At 39.8% G+C, this 25,154-nt stretch overlaps 1 protein-coding gene and 1 long non-coding RNA gene across 2 annotated transcripts; one reads left to right on the top strand and one right to left on the bottom strand.

Annotated features, from left to right (window-relative positions):
- Positions 1-355: 355 nt before the first annotated feature.
- On the bottom strand, positions 356-8,334 carry LOC129149506 (uncharacterized). Its single transcript, XR_008556415.1, has 3 exons — positions 8,285-8,334; positions 5,379-5,536; positions 356-403 (listed from the first exon to the last, which is right to left on the bottom strand). It is a non-coding gene; the product is annotated as an uncharacterized LOC129149506 (long non-coding RNA).
- A 5,681-nt stretch (positions 8,335-14,015) lies between these two features.
- On the top strand, positions 14,016-24,683 carry NMUR2 (neuromedin U receptor 2). Its single transcript, XM_008152246.3, has 4 exons — positions 14,016-14,741; positions 18,952-19,036; positions 21,187-21,312; positions 24,409-24,683. Exons 1-4 carry the CDS (start codon positions 14,016-14,018, stop codon positions 24,681-24,683), a joined length of 1,212 nt encoding a protein of 403 aa, XP_008150468.1.
- Positions 24,684-25,154: the final 471 nt, after the last annotated feature.

Genomic DNA, 25,154 nt, shown 5'->3' with positions numbered 1-25,154 from the left:
CCTCCCCACAATCACCACACCATTGTCCCTGTCACTAAATTCTCTTTTTCCTTATATTTTTTGCTCAATGCCTCCACCCCTCCCACCCAGGCCCCTGCATCTCCCAACCCCTAACAGCTCTCAGCCTGCTCTCTATGAGTCTGTCTCTATTTTGCTTGTTAGTTCATTTTGTTCATTAGAGTCCACATATGAGTGAAATCATATGGTACTTGTCTTTCTCTGGCTTATTTCACTTAGCATTAATGTTCTCTAGGTCCATCCATGCTGTCTCAAAGGGTAAAATTTCCATCTTTTTTTATGGCCAAGTAGTATTCTATTATGTAAATTTACCATAGCTGTTTTTGCCACTTACCTACTGATGGACACTTGGGCTGCTTCCAAATCTTGGCTAGTGTAAATAACACTGCAATGAGCATAGAGGTGCATATATTAGTATTTTAGGATTCTTTAAATAAATTCGCAGAAGTGGAATCACTGGGTCATAAGGCAGTTCCATTTTTAACTTTTTGAGGTAACTCCACATTGCTTTCCACAGTGGCGGCACCAATCTGCATTCCCACCAGCAGGGCATGGGGATTCCCTTTTCTCCACATCCTCCCCAACACTTATTGATTGATGATAGCCATTCTGATAGGTATGAGGTTATATCTCATTGTGGTTTTAATTTGCATCTCTCTGATGATTAGTGATGTTGAGCATCTTTTCATATGTCTATTGGTCATCTGTATGTCCTCTTTGGAGAAGTATCTAACTAGGTCCTTTGCCATTTTTAAATTTTTTGGTGTTGAGTCATAAGTTCTTTATAAATTTTAGATATTAAGCCCTTATCAGGTGTGTTGGTGAATATGTTCTCCCATTCAGTGGATTGCCTTTTCACTTTGTTGATGGTCTCTCTTTTTAATTGGCCACACCATGGTTGGCTGTGTTTCAGTTCCTCTTCTTATAGGGAAATTGTAGGAGAAACAAATGAGTTCACATTTATGTAATAATGACTCTATCCTAATTCTTCCAGGCACATTGATTGGTCACCAAATAGCAGAATGGTTAAGAGCATAATTCTGGAATCAGAGAGATGTGGATGGAATCACAGCCCCACCAGTTACAAGTTGTGTGACCCTGGTCACTCTCTGAGTCTCGTTTTCCCATATGTAACATGGGAACAATTATTGTACATATGCTGTGTGCATACCTTATGTGGTTGTCATGAAGAATGTGTGTGATGGTGAACATAAAGTGTTGTATATGTTGCCTGATCTGATATAAAGTCCTAGTCAATGTTTCTATTATTAATGTTCTGCTTAAAGAAACTTACATTATCATGATCACATTTCAGGTACTACAGCACTGAAATAGGGATGGTGGCAATATTCTGGGGGTCAGAGATTCAATGGCTATTGATTTGTGAAGCAAAGCTTGGGAAGGTAATGATATCTACTCCAAAAGTTTTATTAATCCATTGATAGTCTGAAATCAAGCACAGAGTAGTTAATAATTTGCCCAAAGATGCTCAGTTAAAAAATGATGGCGTATAATTTGAGCACAGGCAATTCTAACACCAGAGCCCATGTACCTATGCAATTTCTATTAGTTCTAGGCAAGCCAGCTGTAAAACAAATCCACTGGCTTAAAAAAACAGTAAATAGCATAATGGCTATGTGTGGAGTCAGACTTCCTGGGTTCTAATTCTTACACCTACTAGCTATCTAAGCTATCTCCTATAGCTTATTTAACCTCATTAAGCCTTGGTTTTCTCATCTGTAAAATGGGAAACATAAATAAACATTTACCTGGTTACTTTTCATGAGAATAAAATAATATAGTTAGCTAAATAAGTGATAACACTTAAAATGTAGTAAACTTTCAGAGCTAGGAAAACCTTAAAAACCATCCCTAGTACTTGGTTTTTGAATGAGATAAAGCTGAAGGACCAAGAAGTGAAGAGACTTGTTCACAGTAATTTAGATCAATAGCAGTGTACTGTTCTAATTTCCTTAGTGGTAGGAACTGAGTCTTACTCATCTTGCAATCTGTCAAGTGCCTAGTGTTCTAGGGGTAGCAGGAGGGGGAATGATGGAAAAGATGAATATAGAAAGTAAAGGAGGGAGAAAGAACCAAAGGTAGGAAGAGGGGCTACCCAGCGGACTCCATGGTCTGTTTTGAGCAAGTCCATTCGTGTTGAACGTCCATATCTCGTTCTAACCTCGGCATTAATGATTATCTCTGATAGCACTGCTCTCAGTTTGCAGCCAGTTGCTTTCCCACTCTTACCTGTTTTCTGCAGCTATCCCACCTCCAGCAGAAGAGTGGCGACAGGGAGATTCTGACACAGGGCACTAGCTGGGACCTAGCAAAGTCTATAATTGCAATCAAAACTGCTGCACAAAACACGCCACCTCCTTCGCTTCATTGTTCCTGTTCCCTCTTTCCACACTGAAAGGGCTCTGCACACAGAAGCTCTATGATGTGCCATTAGGCATGAGTGCAGAGAACACTGCCAACCAGTTCGCACGCTGAGAGGATAATTAGCATAATGACAGAGGGTCTTTTTTGGCTCTGTGCTCATTAGAGGAATGGCAATTTCCCATTATTCTTAAATTCCTTAAGCATTGAATGTTTTAGGTGTGGCATTAAAATCATCTCCATTGCACCATGGATGATGTCTCTGAGAATGAGACCGTTCCATATTTTCTTTTCTTTAAATGACCAACCAAGTTAATATGTTCCCAGAGGACGAATAATACTGTTTCAGTGACTTTTTCCCCTACCCGAATTTCCATCAGATCCCAAGTTTTCAGGTGAGAATAGCTAACAATAAGAGACTAAAGAAGATGAAGAGCCAAGTTGTACTTCTTGTGTGTTTCCGTCAGTCCTCACAGCTCTTATGCCCCTCTCAGCATGGCAGCCCCTGGCGACCCACAACACTCACTTCTACCTACTGGAAAGCTGCACATGGTGGGGCCAATGGGGATCTCGGAATTAAATTGTCATTTTAGCATTTAGATTGATATTGCTTTGGGCCCAGCTTTCTTATCTACATAACTATGACCCAAAGAAGCCTGGTTAATTGTCCTGAAAAGGAGTCTCTTCTTCAGTTTGTTTTACTTACCTGTGCATGTGTTGAATTTTGACCACCCAAATTGCTGACATGTCCTTTTTCCGGGGTTCCATGCTGTGTGTATTTTTGTCTCACAAAAAAGCACCTGGTCTTTTCAACGTCTGTCTCTTTTGATATGTGATAATGTAATCCATACAAAAACATTTTCTTTGGTGATCTAGCCACCCTCAGGGTCTATGATGCTTCCATTAAGCATTAGTTGACCACATTTGTCTGGAAAGGGTTTTTATGTAGGTATCAAGCTACCTTAGTAAGCCAGTAGGGCTAACTGTGCAGAGCATTTGACTTGGATTATCCAATGGAATCTTATAATAATCAAATGGGATAGGCCCTATCACTATGCCCAGGAAGCTAAAACTAAGAGATTGAGTAGACCAGCGAGGGGTGGGGGTGAAAGCTTAAGTCCTGAGGATGAAGCTCTCATGAATGGGATAAGTGATCTTATGAAGAAGACCCCACAGCCCTCCCTAGCCCCTACCACCAGGGGAGGACACTGAGAAGCCAGCAGTCTGCATCTTGGAAAAGGGCCTTCACTAGAACGCAATCAGGTTGACACCGTGATTTTGGACTTCCAGCCTCCAGAATGATGAGAAATGAACATCTGATGTTTAGAAGCCACCCAGTCTGTGGCATTTTGTTATAGCCACCAGAACAGACTAAGATGGTAGCTATCTAGAGAAAGTCTAAAGAACAAGGATCTGAAAATGGTCAAGGACCAAAATATTCCCCCATAGACACAGTCTCTTTAGAACAATGACTGGCAAAGCCACCGCTGGGCACTTGCTCTGTGCTGCTAACTTCTGGTTCTGCCACCACCCAAACTTTTACAGTGTCTGCTTTGCTCTCTCAAAATTTCCAAGTAGTAAAATTTTAACTAATAATCTTAAACCTTATGGCTGTACTCAGGGAGCAGAGAGTAATCCTAACACCTTTAGGGGAAAATGGGTTCCTGCTTCCCATCAACTACTCCCAAAGGAAAATGCTCCCAAACAAAAAGGATGTACAAAGGTTAAGTAGCCCAAAATAATAAATGTATGCATAACTGTACAGCAATTGACTTGTCTGTATCTTTTAGAAGATTGTGAGCCTCCTGAGAGTAGGAACTGGATTGTGCTGGTCACTGAAGGATGCCTAAGTCCCAGCCTAAGGTCTGTGTCATAACAGGTACCCGATAAATGTCTACTTAATGAACAAAAAAAGACATGTTTTGGGTGTCCCTAGAAAGGAATATAGTTACCAGAACAACAAAGGAGTAGGCCTTCCACATAGGGGGAACCCCATGCACAGAGAGACAAGAAAACAGGAACCATTTGACCTTACAGGGGAGGGGATAAAAAAAAGTCTCAGTGGATCAGAGGAGTCAGTAATAGGTGAGCTAATCAATAAACTGGGGTGAAATTATGGACTCCCAGTCTTAAAAGCATAGGGAAGGCAATGGAGGTGGGAGCCACCATACGTTCTTTTTCTGATAGCAGATTTTTTGTGTTGTAATTGATATACAATAAATTCCACATGTACAATTTGATGAGTTTGACAAATGTATACACTGTAGTCAACACAATCAAGATATGAACATATCCACTCCCCTGAAATTTTTCTCATGTTCCTTTCTAATTTACTTCTTTCTTACTTTTCCCTGTTCCCTTCCCCCAAAAAACATTGATTTGCTTTTAGTCCGTATAGTTTGCATTTTCTAGAATTGTATATAAATGGAATATATAGGAGGTGCTTTTTTTTGTCTGGCTTCTTTCACTCAGCAAAATTATGTTGAGATGCATTGACACTGGTGTTTGCATCAGTGTTGGACTAAAATAAGTGTTAGTTGTTGTTATTATTACTACTGTATAAAAATGTGGATAAAGGGCATGAATTAAGAATTTATAAAGAACTCTAAATTCAACAGTAAAAACACAAACAACCCAATTAAAATGAGTAAAAGATTAGAACAGACTTATTTCATGCACAATGTCTCAATACAACAGTCCTATGAGGAAGATACTATAATAATCTCAGTCTCACAGATGAGAAACTCAAAGCTTATAGAAATTAGGTAACTTGGTTAAGATCTCACTACTAAAGCCAGAATTTGAACTCCAAAATCCATGCTTTTTATCTCATCTCCAGAGACCTGGGGAAATGAAACCTAACCAAAGGAAGCTCTCTCTCTTAAAAAAATTTAGTAGAAATATGTTTACTGACTGGGTTTGTAAGACTATTTTCCCATATAGTAACCCACATAAGAAGGCTTTGAGGAAGTTTTTACCTGAGTCCCCAGAACACACTTTTGAACAGAGAGTTCTGTTCCAGAACAAAATAAATGGGTGAGGTTCATCAGAGCTTGGCTGTGCCTAGCAGTCTTCCCTTGGCTAAGTGCACCTGCATGAATCAACCACCCATCAGCAGCAATGTGAAAGGTGTAATCTGTAGAGGAAGACAATGTAAGAATTTATGGTGGGGTCACTTTAAAATCTGTTAAGGGAACAAGAACTGACACCTTAATACTTCCTGGTAGAAAGTGATATAATCGTCATTTGAAAGAACTCATTCCAGAGAGTTTTGAAATTACTTCCACTTTTCACTCAGTGTGCCCTGGGCTAGATGTTCATATGTTCTGCCCACGATGCTATGTCAACTCTTCAATAACTATTTCATGCCCATTTTTCTGTTAGCACTGACTATAAAAAATATATAGAATAAATAACAATTATGAAACACAATTGTCTCAGAGGTTATATTAAACATATTTAACCACTCTTATGGCACGGGCACTGACCAATCAAGTCAGAATACCATGCTGGTATGTACCAGACAAATACTAGTCCTGTAATAAGTATTGTCATATTATTATATCAGTTTGTAGTTTATAGAACATTTTCATATCAAGTAACTCATTTGAATTTCATAAAAGGCAACTAGGCATGATTACCCCCACTGCACATATAAAAATGATCAGACAGGTAAATGATTTTTGCCATTGCTTTTCATAGCTAGTTAATGATAGAAGTGGAAATTCAAATGAGGTTATAACTCATGATCTAATAATGTTACACTATTCCCCCATAGTCACTGACTCCAAGGAGCAGATGATCCTGTTGGAATAATGCAAATGCATATGAAACAAAGATAATACACTCAGTGGAGCAAATATACATTAGACACTTCAGATTCAGAGAAGGAAAGGGGAGGATCAAAGTCATATGGTGGCAACTACTGAATAGTCCTGGAATGAAGGAGGGTCCGCAGATTCAAATGTCCTTGATCATATGTATCTTTGGCATCCCCTCCCCAGTGTCCCAACCTTGACCTATAGAGCCTTGCTCCTCAAAGTGTGATCCTCAAGTTATCAGTATCATCATGACCTAGGAGCATGTTAGAAACAGAATCTCAGCCCCCTTCCCACTCCTCCCCACGAGACCTATGAAATCTGAATTTTCACGAGATCCCAAGGAGATTTGTAGATGCCTTAAAGTTTGAGATGTTCTACTCTACACAAGCTTTGCACATATTTTATTATGGTTTTACAGCCATTATTAACCACCCATTCCAGCTCTTCCACTGGGTTCTCTGGAACTTACGGTCTATACTAGAAAAATTCCCTATATCTTAAACCACTTTTTAGCTCCTCTATCACATAATGTGTTGTGTGTTCGTTATGAAACCTGGTTCCTTCCTATGGAAACTGCTTTCCTTGTAGGCCTCTCAGATGAAGGTTGCTTTGCTTCCACACCTGACATTGCACAGAACCTGGAGGTGAGGCTAGGTGCTCTCCACACTCCTCAGAATCATTTAGAGTCCATTTCCTTCTTCTTTCTTCAAAAATCCTGCCATTTTAAAATCATATGTCATCAAGCTCTACCCTTCATTATCCTGCCTTGTTGCAGTCATTTGTCACTCTCATTAGCTTCCTTAATTACTGGAGACTTAGTTTCAAATTCACTGTCTTACTATTCACCCCTTCTGCCCCACTGTCTCAACAGCATATCACCACTCTTCACTTTCTACATTCTGCTACTATGTTACCATTCTTGGCCACTTACACACCAATGTCATGGTCACCATCCAACCCCCTAACCTCTGTTTTTCACAGTCCTTTACTACCTCAACTCCAGTTTTCTCCTTCACCCCACCTCAGCCACCCACTACCATGGATCATACACTAGACCTTGTTTTTATTAATAACTGCATTGCTTGTAAAATAATTTTGGAACAGATGCTCTTATTTTGAAAACTAAGTTAACTTTATAATCCCCTTATTCTCCTCTACAAATTTTTGACCCCCATCAGGATCTCCAGCCCACCGGTCTAACAACTTTTCACTGTTCATTACCTATCTCAAGAAGTAGTTCTTCCCTTGTCTTTTTTAGATTCAATGATCAGTTTCTTTAACCATCCCTTTTATAAAATCCCATATCCCTGGCTTCTTGCTCCCAACTTCAGTTTAACTCAATCCTCTACCTATTAAGCAGCTGAAGGGGGCTAGAGAAAAACTCATTACAAGTCTAACCTATCTCTCTTTAAATTGATGACCACCAAACTCAAGGGGTGTTTAGTAGTACAGAGCACTTTCACTATATACCCCTAATTAATCCACCCTTCCATTTTCTGAGATGGGTATTGTCATCTCATCTGAAATTTTCAACATTTGCTCCCTTTCAGCTCTTGACTTAGTTTTTATTTCATTGTGAAAAATCGAAGCCACCAAAAAGAAACGATCACATCTTTCCACAACCAAATCTCTCAACTACCTGCTTCTCCACCCATAAACTATTTTTGCACCTATATAAAACCAAGCCCTCTATTTGTACACCAGATCCTATCCCTTATCAACAACCCAAGCTTTACTGTATGACCAATGTTTCTTTCTCCTCATCCTCAATTTGCCCCTAAATATTGGATCATTCATAGCAGAACACAAATATGTTACACTTTACATGTATATTTTTAAACATTCCTCCATTGGCCTCATGTTTCTCTCCAACTATTTCATTTCTCTGCTCACCTAGAAAAAAAAGCCTTGAAATACTAAGTAGTCTTTCACTCCCTTATGTCCAATTCTCTTTGTAACCTATTTTGGGCAGGTTTTCCTCCCATACTGCACAGAAGTCACTGTTATCAGAGTCATCAACAAACCCGCTCTTGCTAAATCTACGGTGAGTTCTCCACTCCAACCTGGACTTTGGGCTTCTTCCTTCCGTTCCTGGCCCCACTTGTGCCCCAGGCATTGTGCTGGGTGCCATTGTGACCTCACTAACAACTGAGTCTCACCTGACCTAAATAAGGTGTTAATTGCTTCCAGTGTAGGATGATTTTTATCCTAGAGAAATGCTAATCAAATAACAGGCTCTTATTAAAAGCAAACAGTCAAAAAAGAGCAGCAAAACTCCAAGGAATGTATTATGTAATGATATTTCAGGTGTTATTACAGAGAGCTTTGTCAGTTACTAGATGTGGAGACATAAAGTAAGCCATGTCATCTCACTGGGCCTGCATTTATCCATTAGTAAAATGAGAATGTTAGACTTGGAAAAATTCTAAGATTGTTCACTTAAGTGTGAGAGAGAAATCCTAAGCATCCTTGAGAATAAGATGTATTATTGGTCACACTCCCTCTGATTTGTCAGTGGATGCAGAATAATGAATACTAATAACTGAATTTATGTCAAACATTTCTGCTGTTTCCAAAACTGGTTCTAAACAAGGACCTTCCTGCCAGGGCTGAGATGTGTGTAATTTGGGATGAAATGGGAAATTTGGAGGAGTCATGCTGGGAAAATTCTGGCAGACCTACAAAATACAGCAGATGGAGAACAACGGGAGGATATAACACTGTTCCTTCTGTTTAGCCAGAGCTCTCGGCTCCCAGGGTACTCTGGAAAAGACCCAGCATGCATCAAGGGCACAGGATATTTTGGCAAGATGTTCTTAGGCTTGCCTTTTGCTCAGAGATTAGACATTTTATAGCATGATGATAAATTAATTAATGGAACTTCTATTTTTAACCAACATACCTAAACATGAATCCAGGTGACCATAGTTATTTTATTTTAAATATGTTTTTATTGATTTTTTTTTAGTGAGAGAGAAATAGCAATTATCTGCCTCCCGCATGCACCCAGACCAGGTATTGACCCAGCAACCTGGAAATGTGCCCTGACTGGGAATTGAACCAGTGACCTTTCAGTGCATGGGAAAACTCTCAATCAATTGAGCCACACTAGCCAGGGAAACCATGGTTATTTTAAAAAATTGTTGCCTTATGAGGAGGAAAAGGGTCTCTATATTTGTTTTTATCTCCATTAATTTCCTTCCCACCAAAGAAGAAAAGATTTTACTCTGAAAGCCCTTGATTAAAGAAGCAAAGGAGCCGAAACCGGTTTGGCTCAGTGGATAGAGCGTCGGCCTGTGTACTGAAAGGTCCCAGGTTCGATTCCGGTCAAAGGCATGTACCTTGGTTGCAGGCACATCCCCGGTAGGGGGTGTGCAGGAGGCAGCTGATCGATGTTTCTCTCTCATAGATGTTTCTAACTCTCTATCCCTTTCTGTAAAAAATCAATAAAATATATTTTAAAAAAAAGAAGCAAAGGATTTAGTAAAAGAACATATCAGACTAAGTGATATATATTTAAAAAAATCACTGTGTAGTCACAATTTCATCTTATTTCATCCCCTTCACAGCCAAACTTCTCAAAATAATTTTGATAACTTCTGCTTGTTAATAAAATTTCCTGACCTCTCTCTAAGTCTTTATATCAGTGCAGTCTGCACTTCCCCATCATTGAAATTGTACACCTTTTATAAAGCCATCACTGATTTTGTCTTGACTTCTCAGAGGACCTGACCTTCTTGGCCCAGTCTTGGTTTCACTCCTCTCTTCTCAGCTCTTTAGGAGAACCATCCTCTGTCTTGCTACTAAATCTTGAACTTTCTTAAGGCTCAATTCACATCCCCTTCACATCTATACCCTTTCCCTACTCAACCTCACCCATGCCAACAGTTTTCATTATCTTTTACAAGCAAAGTCTCACACCTTTCTATTGCCAGTTGAGACCTTCCCTATGAGTTCTAGAAATCTATGTTCAACCTCCTCTGTAATTTTATACATAGCTGTCACAAAGGCATATCAAAGCCAGCATGCCCAAAATTAAACGCATGCTCGTTTCCTCCTAAGCTCAGACTACACTGATGTTCTTTATCAATGTGAATGGACCTAGGTTTTGGCTGGAATAATTGAATGGATTATTATCCACTCAATGGATAATTCAATGGATCAGCAGAGATCCAAAGAGAGAGCATATAGGAGAAAATAAAGCACCAGATGACAGCCTCCCAAAGATGCCATCCATGAGGGCATCTTCAGAGATAACCTGGTTTCTTTCCTGCTTGAGGCCAGGCTATTTATCTCATCCTTTAATTTTGTGAATTACCCAGTATGTGCAGGTAAACAAGCGTATTCGTTTATTTGTTTGCTTCTACAACATTATTAATGCTTTCCATCAAAGAAAGTTAACTGATTTAGTCCATAAGATGAAATTAATGGATATAGATCAGATTTTAATTCATATGAAAATATATCTTCTTTTCGGGTTTTCATACATTTAAAAAATTGATCACAGATCAAAACAAAGTGAAAAAAATTTCAATTTCAAAAGGCAGAATTTAGACACTTTTCCAAAGTGGAGATTCAGAAGGCCAAAAGACACATGAAAAAAAAAATGCTCAGAATCACTAATCATCTGAGAGATGCAAATTAAAACAACAATGAGATATCACCTCACACCTGTCAGAATGGCTATCATCAACAAATCAACAAATGACAAGTGTGGGCTAGGATGTGGAGAAAATTGAACCCTCCTGCACTGTTGGTGGGAATGCAGACTGGTGCAGCCACTCTGGAAAACAATATGGAGTTTCATCAAAAAATTAAATATGGAACTGCCATTTGACCCAGTGATCCCACTTCCAGGAATATATCCTAAGGAACCTGAAACACCAATCAGAAAGAATATATGCAACTCTATGTTCATAGCAGCACAATTTACAAGAGCTAAGATTTGGAAACAGCACAAGTGCCCATCAGCAGATGATGGATAAAAAAACAATGGTGGTACAAACAAACAAATGGTGGTACATTTACACAATGGAATACTACATGGTGGTAAAAAAGAAGGAACTCTTACTATTTGTAACAAGCATAGCTGACCTGGAGAGTATTATGCTAAGTGAAATAAGCCAGTCAGAGAAAGACAAGTATCACATGATCTCACTCATGTGGAATCTAATGAATAATATATACTGATGAACAAAATAGATCCAGAGACATAGAACCATGGAACAGACTGATTATTTCAGAGGGAAAATGGGGGTGGGGGTTGGGGAGAAAAAGATTAACCAGGGAATTTATATGTATGTGTATATGCATAGCCCATGGACACAGACAATAGTGTGGTAAAGGCTTGGGAGGGGGGTGTGTGGGAGGAGGGGGTTAATGGGGGGAAAAAACAACAAAGGAGACACCTTTTGTGTCAACCTGTAATACTTTCAACAATAGTTAAATTTTTTAAAAAGGCAGAAGTTATACCATCAACATTTTAAAATAAAAGATAATAAACTAAAATTTAATCATATAAAGATAACTACAAAATTATAATCACCTTTAACTAAAATGTGAGTGAAGACAAAAATCAATACTATATTCATGCATTCTACTTCAAACCACTTATTGAATGCCTACCATGTACTACTACACCAGCCATCTATCAAATCTTTGCATTAGTAGATCAATTTCCTTGAACTGATAGTGCAGAAAAATAACATTTATTGAATGCTTACTATATGCCAAACCCCATGCTAAACTATTTTGCATTTAATCCTCACAACAATCCTAAATTAAGAATTGCAAATCCCATTTTTATGAGGAGAAAATTGATGCTTAGATATGGTATGTAACTTGTCCAAGGTCATATAGTTTCAAGCAGCAAAATTAAACCCGGGTCTGCCTGACCACAGAGCCCCCGTTATTTTTACTACACTGGTAACCAGTGTAGTATCATCACTAAAATGCAAAACCTATAAAAGAAACAGAAGAGCAGAAAGAGGTGGTAGGAAACCTGATTATCACAAATAAGACTCTAATGTCACACAAATAACCAGCCTGCTATCCTTGCCTTTCTTTCCTACTCCTTCTTTCCTTCCTGTGTGTATCCATCCATCTATCCAAATTTGATTGAGTTCTCTTTATGCTCTTTATGTGGCAGCAGTATGCTAGCCATGGACGTAGAATAGTGAATAAGACATTTTAAGATCTTTATTGGGAAGACTGACAATTTTAGCAAGAAATTGCAAAAATCTCTTGGAAGCTACAAAGTCAAAGTATCTTCCCCAAGTATCACTGGAGCTCACAACAACCCATATTTTCATGCATTAGGACACTGAAGTACCTACATATAAAACAACTTGCTCAAGGTCACATTAGACTAAACATAATCCCCTTGATGGTGACCTGGGATTTATATACAGGTTTTCTTACTGCTGAGTTTAGGACTTCCATCTAATGCAACCCAACTATCTATTCCCCATTTTCTTCTCTGGCCTAGACTCTTTATTGAAATAATCAAACCACAGCTGGAGAGTCTGAGGGAGAACTAAGGAAGGGCACATATCTCACTGAAAAGTGTTGCCATTCTTATATTCCTTTTTGTTTTAAAGAGTCATTTAAAAAATATTTTTATTGATTTCAGAAAGGAAGGGAGAGGGAGAGGGTGATAGAAACATCAACGATGAGAGAGAATCACTGATTTGCTGCCTCCTGCACATCCCCTACTGGGGATGGAGCCTATAACCTGGGCATGTGCCCTGACCAGGAATCAAACCATGACCTCCTAGTTCATAGGTCTATGCTCAACCATTGAGCCACACTGACCAGGCTCCATTGATTTTTTTTAGAGAGAGGGAGGGCGAGAGGGAGAGAGAGAGAGAGAGAGAGGAGAGAGAGAGAGAGAGAAAGAGAGACAGAGAGAGAGAGAGAAGGAAACATCGATGTGAGAGAAATTTGTATTGCTTGTTCACTGATGTTTCTATAAAGCTCAGTACATGATGAATCTTCAAGAAGTATTTGTTGAATAAAATAGAATGAATGACCCTCCAATTTACAGATAAGAAAATGAGGGTTGGAGTAACTTCCACAAAGTCTCACAGGATTTCTATGTGTGTGCCTGAGTCTAAACTTCACTGCCCTTTGCAAAAGGCACTGCCAACAGAGATTAAAGTGTCAGACAGCAGGCAGGGCTAGATGACAGGCAAGTGTTCTTTTAGGCTTTTCATTCTATGTGGATGCAATCAAAACCAAAAAGGCACATTGATCATGCTTTCCCCAGGGAGTCCTGAATTTCCAAAGGAACAAGATAACTTGAGAAATCTATTGATCTCCCAGTTTTGTCATGCTGTACAGGTGACAAGGATCAATGGAGATTTATACTCTTCTGCCCATGTCCCTACAATTTTAATTTGTATTTCCACCCAGAGTCCCACAACTTTACCAAATGCACTGCTCAGAGTGCCCACACCTTAAGTCAGTGCCACCGTCTGTGTCAGCTCTGTTTTGTCAGCTCCTTCCAATTCAGAGAAATGTCTCCCCCATCCTCTCCAGCTCCCTGCACGCAAAGCCAGCAAGCCCAGCCCAGCTGTCCTCTAATCTGCCTGACACACACTCATTGGCCCACCGCCTAAGGAGGGGCGGGGCTTCTGTCTCTCGGGGGCTCTTCAAAAGAGATCCTTGCAGAAAGCACTCACCCTCCCCTGCCTCCTGCACTGGGGCTGTGCTTCCCTGTCTGTTTTCTCTTTCCTTTCTGTCTCATCTTGGGACAGAGGCTCTTTCCAGAGGAAGCTTGGGTCTTGGATTTTAATGTCAATGATGGAAAAATATGAGAATGTCTCCTGGATCCCCCAGCAGGAACTGGAAGATCCATTCAAGAAATATCTGAACAGCACAGAGGACTACCTGACCTTTGTCTGTGGCCCTCAGCGCAGCCACCTCTTCCTCCCGGTGACTGTGGTGTACACCCTGATTTTTGTGGTCGGGGTCGCTGGCAATCTCCTGGTGTGCCTGGTGATTCTTCGGCACCAGACTATGAAGACACCCACCAACTACTACCTCTTCAGCTTGGCTATCTCGGACCTTCTGGTCCTGCTCCTTGGGATGCCCCTGGAAGTCTATGAGATGTGGCGTAACTACCCCTTCCTGTTTGGGCCCGTGGGCTGCTACTTCAAGACGGCCCTCTTTGAGACTGTGTGCTTCGCCTCCATCCTCAGTGTCACCACGGTCAGCGTGGAGCGCTACGTGGCCATCCTCCACCCTTTCCGCGCCAAGCTGGAGTGCACCCGGAGGAGGGCCCTCAGGGTCCTGGGCATCATCTGGGTCTTCTCTGTTCTCTTCTCTCTGCCCAACACCAGCCTCCATGGCATCAAGCTCCACTACTTCCCCAATGGGTCTTTGGTCCCGGGCTCTGCCACCTGTACGGTCATCAAGCCCATGTGGATCTATAATTTCATTATCCAGGCCACCTCCTTCCTCTTCTACATCCTCCCCATGACTGTCATCAGTGTCCTCTACTACCTCATGGGGCTCAGAGTGAGTATCCCAGCTGGCTGGCTTAGGGCAGCATCCTTTTTTTACTCGCTGACTCCAAGTTTTGTAAGAGGAACTTAGAATCGGAGAAATTCAGAATGGGAAAGGAGCATAGAGTAACACAGAATGAGCTCAGAGGGGAAACCCAGAAGTTAAAGGACTTGCCTCAGTTGGACAAATAGCACCCAAAAATATAAATTATTTCCTCTAAATCACCTTTATTATTCTTCCCTCTATACCCGGGGTTCTCAAACCTAGGTGTTCCTACAAATTATCTAGAAACCTTACTATGGGTAGCAATATGCAAGCCCCTCCCCTGGGGAAATTCTGATTCAGTACGTCTGAGGTGGAGCCTCATTAAATAGCACAGGTGGTCACCCCTGGAGAGCCAGTTTCACAGCCTCCTGTCTTTTTTCTGCCCAGATCTATGGCCTGCACTGAAATCTTCCTTTGCACCAACTTGGTCCGAGTATAACATAAACTATCCCCGCCCATTTATACTCCAAGACAAATACAGGGTGGGACAAAAGTAGGTTTATAATTGTGAGTATGCAAAACACATAGTTTATTCTTGTATTATTGTTGTTATTATTATTACCATTATTATCATATTATTTTCCATATAAACAACTGTAAACTTACTCTTGCCTCACTCTGTATACAGTTTTACAGTCAGACACTCTCCTGTGATTGCTTTGATTCTATCAGGTTTGAAATATCAGGTTAAAATGCAAAAAATATGCCCTAAGCCAGATCAGCGTGGCCTTCTCTTGAGAAGGTGGAGATTTGGGGCTAGGGAGGTAAACAGAGCACATAAAATAGAGTAGAAGGCAGTGTGAATAAGAGATTGCTGGGATTAATAGAAAATTATCACTGCTTGTGCAACATATCTTATACTTAGAGGTTCCTTTTCTGTGCACATAATGGTAAATCAATTTCTTCATTTTTTTCTATTTTTTCCAAGTCTAAATAAGCTGAGAGAAACTGTTTTTGAAGAGGGTAGAAGTAAGTCTATGCCGTTCCTCTCCTAGTATACTCTGCAACCAAATTCATAGAGATGACGTCTGCCTGTGACAGTTTTATACCCTTTTAAGGAGGTGGCTTGTGTAGGAAACAATCGTGAGGCCATTTAGACTCTCAGGTCTGAAGCTCACAGTCTACTGTGCCTTTAGGCAAGCCACACGACTGTCTTCTGGAATTACTTTTCACATTTATAAAATGAAAAGGTCACGTCAGATTATATTTAAGGCTCCTTGTAGCTCTAACAGTCTGTGATTCCTTTAAAAAACAAGAATGAAAAAATGTGTGAGTAGGAGCCATGTGAGTTATAAATTGAAAGAAAAACAAAGCTGACATCACATTTACATCATATGCTTCAATTTGGTTCAGACACCACGTATGTCCTAACAATTAATATATTCTCATATCATTGGTGAATACCAACTGGGCCTAAGGTGAATGGCAAGATTGAAATACGAAGAATAAATTCTAAGTACACAGATGTCTAGACATAGAAGCAACTCTAATCAGGCAGAGAACTGTGCTAGTCTCCTCCTGAAGGGCTGGCTGCTATATTCCCAACATATGTCTTCCCAGAGCACCTCACAATCATGTCTTTAGAATGCTCTGTGCGTTTCACTTGGGGGTTAGGACTTCTGCATGATTCCAAATACCGTGAGTCCTATGAGGAATATCCACCCCAAACTGGTCAATACCATCTCATCCAACACCAAGCAATCACTTACCTTGGATCAATTTGGAGGAAATATTTGATTTGAGTAAGAAACACATACATTTCCCCACTCCAACCAATTACATTGAGTTTCATTTTGTTTTGTTGTCATGAGACTACAGCTATCTTATATCAGGAGTTAAATGACAGCTCAGACAACAGCTTAGAAACCACCCAAATTTGCTTTGTGAATGTAATACAACTTCCAGCCTCCTGTTCTCAGGAAGGATGAAAGGATTCCCTGCTTAGGAAGTCACTCCTAAAGGAGTTTAAAGATCTGTAGACTGAAGTCAGGAGATAGGTCCTAGTCTGTGTCATTGGGCTCCGGGCCTTGCACATGCTATATTTGCTCTATCTTTGCCTGAAATGTTCCTGCCATCTACCACTACAATCCCTTTTACCTTTCTAACTCTCACTTTAAATCATGCTTCATTCACACTTCCTCAGGGAAGCTCTCCCTGATTCCCTAGCTACACCTAGACCTTGTATAGGTGCTCATGGTTCCTGGTGATTTCTCTTCCTTACATATTCCAATTTAAAATTATTGTTATATTTCTCTCCAACTTGACTGTAAGATGAATGAATGACTGCATGCATGAATGAATGAATGAAGTTGAATTATTCCCCTACTTGCTGGACTTTAGCTTCTCTACCTTCAAAACAAGAGACTTGGAAACATTATCTCAAAGGGCTATTTTGATCTAAAATATTTTAAAGAGACTTAAGCAACTCTGAGGATGATTGTTATTGATTCCCTTAGCAAATCTTAAGTTATGATAGACTCTGGGACCCACTGCCTTCAAAAGGCGTGAAACTAGAGGTTGATGAAATCCCAGGATGGGGGAAGAAGGAGGAGAGCCACATGTATGCTTGAAACTGAGTAGTCAGCGCAGCTTCCTTCCAGGACACAAGTCTCCACGGAGCTGCTCTCCAAATATCAAACATGATGGAGATGGAAAATATCCAATCCCAGGGCAAGTTCCTCCTATCTGGAAGGAGGTTCTGCTGAAGCTCTCACAAACTGCTTGTATCTCCTGCATACAGCATTAATGCTTGAGTTCAGGGACATGCATTATGGATTGCAACAGAATTCAGCCATGCCAACCAGAATGGAACTGACTTTTAAATTTAAAAAAATTTGTTCAGATTGTAGGCATATTGCTCAGTTGGTTGAGCATCAAACCATGCACCAAGAGGGCGCAGTTTGATTCCCAGTCAGGGCATGTGCCGGGCGGGTTGCAGGCTCGATCCCCAGCAGGGGGTGTGCAAGAGGCAGCCAATGGATGTTTGTCTCTCTCCCTCTTCTTTCCTCTTTCTCTAAAACCCAATAAAAACATATGTTTTTAAAAGAAATGTTCAGATGTTACTTAAAGAATCACCATCTCTTCCAATAAGGATGAATATAATTTCTAAACTCAGAAACATGTGCACTCTTGTTAGTAATGTTAGTAAAGTAGAATTTCCCAAATTGTGCTTTTCAAGATAGTACTAGGTATTCCACTAAAAGGAGTTTGGGGAAGGTATTGTTTAGTCAGAGAAGCATTATCTCCCTTGAGGCTGGGGTGAGAGATGTAGGGTGTGGAAGGTGGGCATGGGGGAAGGGTGATATATTATGCTTTATGAAGATTCATAGTGCCCATTAGCATATTAAAGACTCAAAGAAGACCCACAATGGAGACTATAGACTTCATAAAACAGAAATAATACCTGTTTTGGCTTTCTACAGCCTATCCACCACATAGCAGATAGATTACATTCTAATAGATGTATAATAATTACTGAATGAACTAGAGGCCCAGTGCATCTCACAGTCCAGAGCACCTTGGGGGATGTCTGCGGGGAGTGGGCCTAAGCCAGCAGTCAGACATCCCACTCACAGTCCGGGACCCCGGGCTCCTTACCACCCACCTGCCCACCTGCTCACTGCTCCTTAGCACTGTTGCGGAGGCGGAAGAGGCTCCCACCACCGCCGCTGCACTAACCAGCCTTGAGCCTGGCTTCTGGCTGAGCGGTGCTGCCCCTGTGGGAGCGCACTGACCACCAGGGGGCAGCTCCTATGTTGAGCGTCTGCCCCCTGGTGGTCAGTACGCATCATAGCTACCAGTCGTTCTGGTCGTTCCACTGTAATGGTTGCTTAGGCTTTTATTATATAGATGACTGGAAAAGCCTATGTAACTTTTTTTTTTCACTTAATAATTTCACATTTTTCATAAAATGCCTATTAACATGCCATATATAACAAGGGTTCTATAGAATAGCAGATGATAAATGGTTGTAATGCAACTTGGCCACATCCACCTGTCCAGTTGAGTTAGATGATCCAACTCCACCTCCAACTTATTGTTAAACTTTGACAAATTCTTACATTTATTTGAATTCTCAATTTTTGGTCTGAGAATGAGTGTTAGAGTTACACTTCTCAGATCCTAACAGAAGGGAAACTATTTTCTTTCTTAACATTTCTTTCCACTTCCCTTGCAGCTAAAGAAAGACCAAACCCTTGAGGCAGACAAAATAACTGCAAATATTCAAAGACCCTACAGAAAATCAGTCACCAAAATGTTATGTAAGTCCTCCATTTTGTTTTTGTTTGTTTGTTTGTGTTTATAAAAGGAAAAGAGTTGCAATTGGTGCTGAGAAAGTGCTTCTGAGTATCAGGATCAAAATTCTCCTGAAGTGTAGGATCATGGTCTGGTCTTTCATGGCTTACTCAAGTTTCTAGGACCTCTTTGATTCCTATTTCCATTTTTAATACTCAAAACAACATACTAAATTGCATTCACTGTAATACGCTGTGTGCTTTTTGGTAAATCACATCCACCCTGTGAGCTTTTGAGCATCTCTTTCTCCCTCTAAAGTAAGCAGATGTTTTTAAACTTATTTTTTATGTATTTATTTTAAAATATAAAGAAAACTGTGAGTGCACCATTTAGAAAATGTACAAATCACATACACAAACATTTTATAACTCATTTCAGGGGATCATGAAACCCCTGCTACCCATTCTTGGACTCCATGAAATACTTTACCTCCAGATTAAGAACAGCTGCCCAAGAGTACCCCTATGTGGTCATTGTACCTATGACATTGCATGATTTTATATAAATAATGTTTAAAAAATACATAACCAGGCACTGATTCACACTCTCCCAAAAGCATTTGATAAAAAATATTTGATCCAGCGCTACCCTATAGGAGATAGTGATGGGAGAAAGGAGGTTTATGATATACTTTCCAAGTCAAAAACTAAGGTTTGGAAGAAACAAATCCTCCAGGCTAATATGTACATGAAACACTCACCATAACTATATGGTGTTTATGAACAAAAAATAAAACCTGTGCAAGTCACCAAAGTTTGTCATTTCAACTCTAAGACTCATCTTCTTGAAAATGTTTATTCCCTGTTGGCACTTGACTTTCCCTGGTAAGAAATCTCATGCCTTTACTATTGCTCCCCTTTCTCCTCGATCGTAATCTACTCTCACAAAAAGACTTGAAGTGCATGCATGTTAAAATCACAATGATAAAATATGCTGCAAAGCATTTGCCTTTAGTATGGAGGGTTCATTTTTAAAGCAATTAAAATTTTAATTATGGGGAATTGTAGGCAGTAGTGAGCAGATTAGGGACTTTTTCTTGGAGAGGTAAACTCAGAAGAAACTTCCAGATATTCCTGAACCACACTGCACAGGTAAATAACTTAACTCTGAATATGTTTAATGCCAAAGGAAATATATGTACTATTGACTACAGAAACCTCAAGTGTGCTCACAAGTACAGAGAACTGTAAAATAAACACCGATGTACCCATTACCCAGCCTCAAACATTACCAACTCATAACTAATCTTGCTCCATCTATATCACTGTCTCTCACTTGCCCCTACAAGAATATTTTGAGGCAAATCTCAAGCATCATGTTTTGGAAAAGGAAAATGTTACATAACTTCAGAAGAAGAAAAAATATATATTTATATGTGTGGAGATTAAACGCCCCATTGAGTAACTGCAGTAGCACCTATTGCTGTCTTGGGAGCTGAAAATAAGAAACTAGAAAGTGCAATTTCTTGTGAATCTATTGTTATTTCAAAATAAAAAGTAAAAACAAATAAAAAGAAACTAGAAGCAATTCTTTAGTCTAGTAACATCTAATATAATAGACACATCCCCCATCCCAATCAAAAGATGCTTGTAAAGGATTATTATACTTATGATTGTTCTTTTTCTCTCTCTCCTCTCTCACCCCTTACAGAATTTTAAATGATTAGATTCAGAGTAGCTTTTAGTTCTTACTGGAGTAACAAATAAATTCATACTATAGTCAATAATTTTTTATTAATCTATGATCAAATGCTTGAACCCAACCATTGTATTTATATAGCCAATTTATGTGGTTCCAACAGTCTACTTGCAACATAATTCATTTCCCACAATAGAATGTTTTCGGAATAAATTTGATACTATTTAAAATGTTCTAAAGGAGACTTACATTATATAAGAAATCTTGTACAATCATATAGAAAACTGATCCTAAGTCCTATATAATTCGTCCGTATGTTTAAATATTTTATGTAGAGGCTCCTCATGACCTAGTTAGTCTGTAATGATAACCAAGAGGGAAGGGAAAATGCTAGAAGGAATGGATGAACTTAGTAGCCATTTGATACCTATTCTCGTTTTGACTGCCTTTTGTTCTCCCATTCATCCTTCTTTTTCAGTTGTCTTGGTCTTAGTGTTTGCTATCTGTTGGACCCCATTCCACATTGATCGGCTCTTCTTCAGCTTTGTGGAGGAGTGGACTGAATCCCTGGCTGTTGTGTTCAACCTCATCCATGTGGTGTCAGGTAAAATCTTAGCTCCTTTGGTTGCATCACAAGGTAATCGCAGCTTCTTTATTTTGCTCAGAGCAGTAGGTTCTGTCTGGATCTACTGATTTATCATGGAGGCCTGCTGTACTATGATGAAGTCACTTGATTTTTTTATTTTATTTAAATATCGATTGGGTATGTTACTGGTCCAAAAGAAATGTACCGGATCACTACTTTAGATGCTACTTTATGTAAGACCTCAACTCTAAGCACGATGACTACAACAGAAAAATGGTCTAAGGAGTGATTGCCTTGATATTATTTCCAATGACCACATGATTGAATTGGTTCCTATTTATTAAACATCCATGTCCCTGAAATCTTGTATTGTTTTTAGCAAGTGTTATATCCTCATGAAAGCCAACCAAAGAGTATTATTATTTTCATGGTGCATCAGGGTCTGCCTTTAGGCTACTTTAACACTGCTTGTTGAAGATACTAGAGAATGTGGTGGAAATAGGGGTGGGAAGGTCACTAAGTCAGAGGACCTGGATTTGCATCTCACTTCCACCATTAATTTTCTGAAGAACATGGCTTCCTTTATGTCGGTTTCCTCAATTATAAAATGGCAATAACACCTTCCCTGTATAAATATGGGCTAATGGTAAGAAGCAAATAAAATATTAGCTACTAAGAAATTTTAAACTGTAAAATGCCATATATCTTTCTATAATCACCACATATTATCACCATTTTACTGTTGAAGAAACAATTCCACAAGAAAATAAATGGCTTGCCCAAAGGCATACTCCTGACAAATAGTAAAAGCAGGGTTGGGGCAAAATCATCTAACTTCAAGTTCAGAGTTCTTGAGCCCAAAATAGATCAGAGAATGGCTATGTAGGTCCCCCTTCCTCAGTCAGTATGTCTGTGAGCCTTGGGTTCACATCACTTTTGTCCCTCTGCTTCTGCTAGTCACCAGCTGGTTCAGAGAGGCAAGATAAGATCAATTTGTGCAAATTAAGCTCCAGATGTGCACAGAGCTAAAGCAATAGCATTCATATGTATATTGAATATCATGTATATTATTTATTTTCTACACTCTCTTTTTATTTTCAGCAGGCCTTGTGTACAGCTTATACTTGGACATTAAAACTTTCTGTTATGTTAAACTATTATTTTAGACAAAAATCTCAAAATTATTTACAGCTCTTATCTTCAAGATAATCTGAGAAAAATGGGGTGTCTAAATAAACTGGAAAACACCACAAGATCACATGAGACTTGACTAGCTGACTATCCCTCTCTAAATGTAACAAGATGACCATTTTAAGATTTTAAAACTATGGTATTTATAACATTTTTCTGTTAAGATATTATCTCTCCCTCCCTTACAGTACTAACCAGGTGAAACCTTAAACACTACAGAAAATGTCTCCAACCAGCCTTTTGATCCCCAAGTTATAATACTTCCAATCATTGACCATATGCTTGTCAAACCGGTTGATTAGAGTTATGCACATTCTGCGTTATTCCTGCAATAAATTTTTAAAATATATTTTATTGATTTCAGAGAGAGAGAGAGATAGAAACATCAATGATGAGAGAGAATCATTGATCGGCTGCCTCCTGCACGCCCCCTACTGAGGATCGAGCCTGCAAGATAGGCATGTGCCCGTGACCAGAATCAAAATCGGAACCCTTCAGTCCTCAGGCCGATGCTCTATTCACTTAGCCAAACTGGCTAGGGCATAAAGATTGCTGTCTCTGCATATTTGTGCATGCTATGCCTTCTACCTTCAGAACTCTCTCCTCTTTTTCCCAACTCTCCTACCCATTTCAGGGTCTGGCTGGAATTTGATCACCCACCATTAAATCATTCATAACCATCATACTCTTTACAGTTATGACATTATATGAATTTCCATAACATGGCTATTGGTATGACATATTTTGCTCTTGACAGATATTGTTTGGTATTACTCTAATATTAATTATTGATGTAGGGCAGAGATCTTGCCTCTGTAATACTATTCCAAGTTCTTGGAAAACAGCATTACCTCCTAATTTACCTCAAAGTTCCTGGCACATAAGAAGAGTTCAATCAATATTTGTTTATTGAATGAATTAATAGTCCATAGAAATGTTTTCCTGCTCTATTCCTTTATTCCCAATTCTGTGCACAGGGCCTATGGCACTTTTCATGTCCTGAACTAAATAAATGAGAACAATGATGAGCATGTTGATGACAGTACAGTACCTGTCACTTGCTTTATATCCTCAACCATTCTCAGCCCCTCTGTGGATAGTATCTCAATTTTATCCTCACAATAACCCAGGGAGGTGAGTTAGGCTTGTATTATAATTCCCATTTTATAGAGAAAAAAATTGAAGTGCCAATTCTGCCTAAAGTCTTAGAATAAATAAGTAAAGGCCAAGATCAGAAACTAAGTCCTCTGATTCTCAACCTTAGGCTCCTCGTGGGCTTTGGGGAAATAAAATAGGATATGGTAATAAAGGATGAGCATATACCAAACAAGAAAGTGACAGTGTGCAAGGCACTTGGTGGAGAAAATAAATGGAAAAATGCAGTTATTTAATAAAGTTGGACATTAGGTGGGAAGAACCATGGAAGGGAAAAGCGAAGTAAGAAGAAGCACTGGGAAATATTTCTTTGAAGAGATATTAAGCATAAAAGGAATCTCAGCAGGGACAATGCCTTGACTGACTTACCATTCCTCCATTGCTTACAAGTTTCAAATTATAGATTTAAGCACAACACCAATGAGACAAAAACATCTCTCTTCTTCTGATAGTTAAGCATCTCTCATTAATGCCGTGGGAACATGCTCTTTAATTAAACAAGTGTGGATCAAAGGAAGTTGCAGAACATCTCAGAGAGATCCCCTGCTGGCCTAAAATTTGCCAAGACTCTTTAATCTTTCTGTGTTTGATTCCTATGTACACAGTTGGTAGAGCATTTTGTATCCCCAATTAGTGTCTTGTATATATTATCACTTCCAAAATAGGCAATCATGGGGATTCTAGGCTTTGTTAAACATTTATGCTTCTTCCTAGCATGCCTCTCACTCAATGTCTCCTCGGTGTGTCTATTTAACCCCTGCAATCCAGGTGTCTTCTTCTATCTGAGCTCAGCTGTCAACCCCATTATCTATAACCTACTCTCTCGCCGCTTCCGAGCAGCGTTCCGGAGTGTGATCTCTCCTTCCTGCAAACAGTGGCACCCCCAGCATCACCCACAAGGGCCACCTGTCCAGCGGAACATCTTCCTGACAGAATGTCACCTTATGGAGCTGACTGAAGAGGCGGGCCCCCACTTCCCCTGTCAACTGTCCATCAGCAGCTCTCACCTCCACACAGTGCACTATTCGGGACAGACCCCGTGAAAGGAACTCTCAACGAATTGACATTCCTCTCTGCCTCCACAGTTATGGGAGGGTCAGCCCATAACTTATGCCTTCTTATGTGATAATGGGGAGGAAAATGGCTCTCTGAACTTATATATCCATTTCTAGGTGTGTTTTTAAACAAATGTGAAAATTACTACTTAAATCTGGATCTAAAACCCACAACCTCCTGACAGCCTGGAGCCCCTTCACTAGTTGATGAAGAGAACATGACTAGCAAAGTAGGGTAGCTATACTTTGAGTATTTTCCACTCTTGCAAATGGTTTTTCCTGAGTCATCCTCACTCTGAGTCAGGCTGTGGTCACTCTAACAACTAATGGTCCCTGTCAGCCACAGAAGGAAGACATGTAGATATGGTTTTCCTTCCCATGATTTGAAGGGTCCATGCCAGAGTTCCTCCACAGCAAACTACTTACCCAACTGCCTCATATTCTGCCATCATAATGTGA

This window comes from Eptesicus fuscus, chromosome 6 (assembly GCF_027574615.1).
Source record: "Eptesicus fuscus isolate TK198812 chromosome 6, DD_ASM_mEF_20220401, whole genome shotgun sequence".
Taxonomy (NCBI): Eukaryota; Metazoa; Chordata; class Mammalia; order Chiroptera; family Vespertilionidae; genus Eptesicus; species Eptesicus fuscus.
This window is presented reverse-complemented; position numbering and strand designations above follow the sequence as displayed.

What these genes read in the sequence shown, in the direction of transcription:
- NMUR2 (XM_008152246.3), top strand. Translation starts at nt 14,016, where the DNA reads ATGTCAATGATGGAAAAATATGAGAATGTCTCCTGGATCCCCCAGCAG. An exon ending in ACTACCTCATGGGGCTCAGA is followed by an intron (nt 14,742 to 18,951) that starts GTGAGTATCCCA and finishes CTTCCCTTGCAG; the next exon opens with CTAAAGAAAGACCAAACCCT. An exon ending in CCTCATCCATGTGGTGTCAG is followed by an intron (nt 21,313 to 24,408) that starts GTAAAATCTTAG and finishes CCTGCAATCCAG; the next exon opens with GTGTCTTCTTCTATCTGAGC.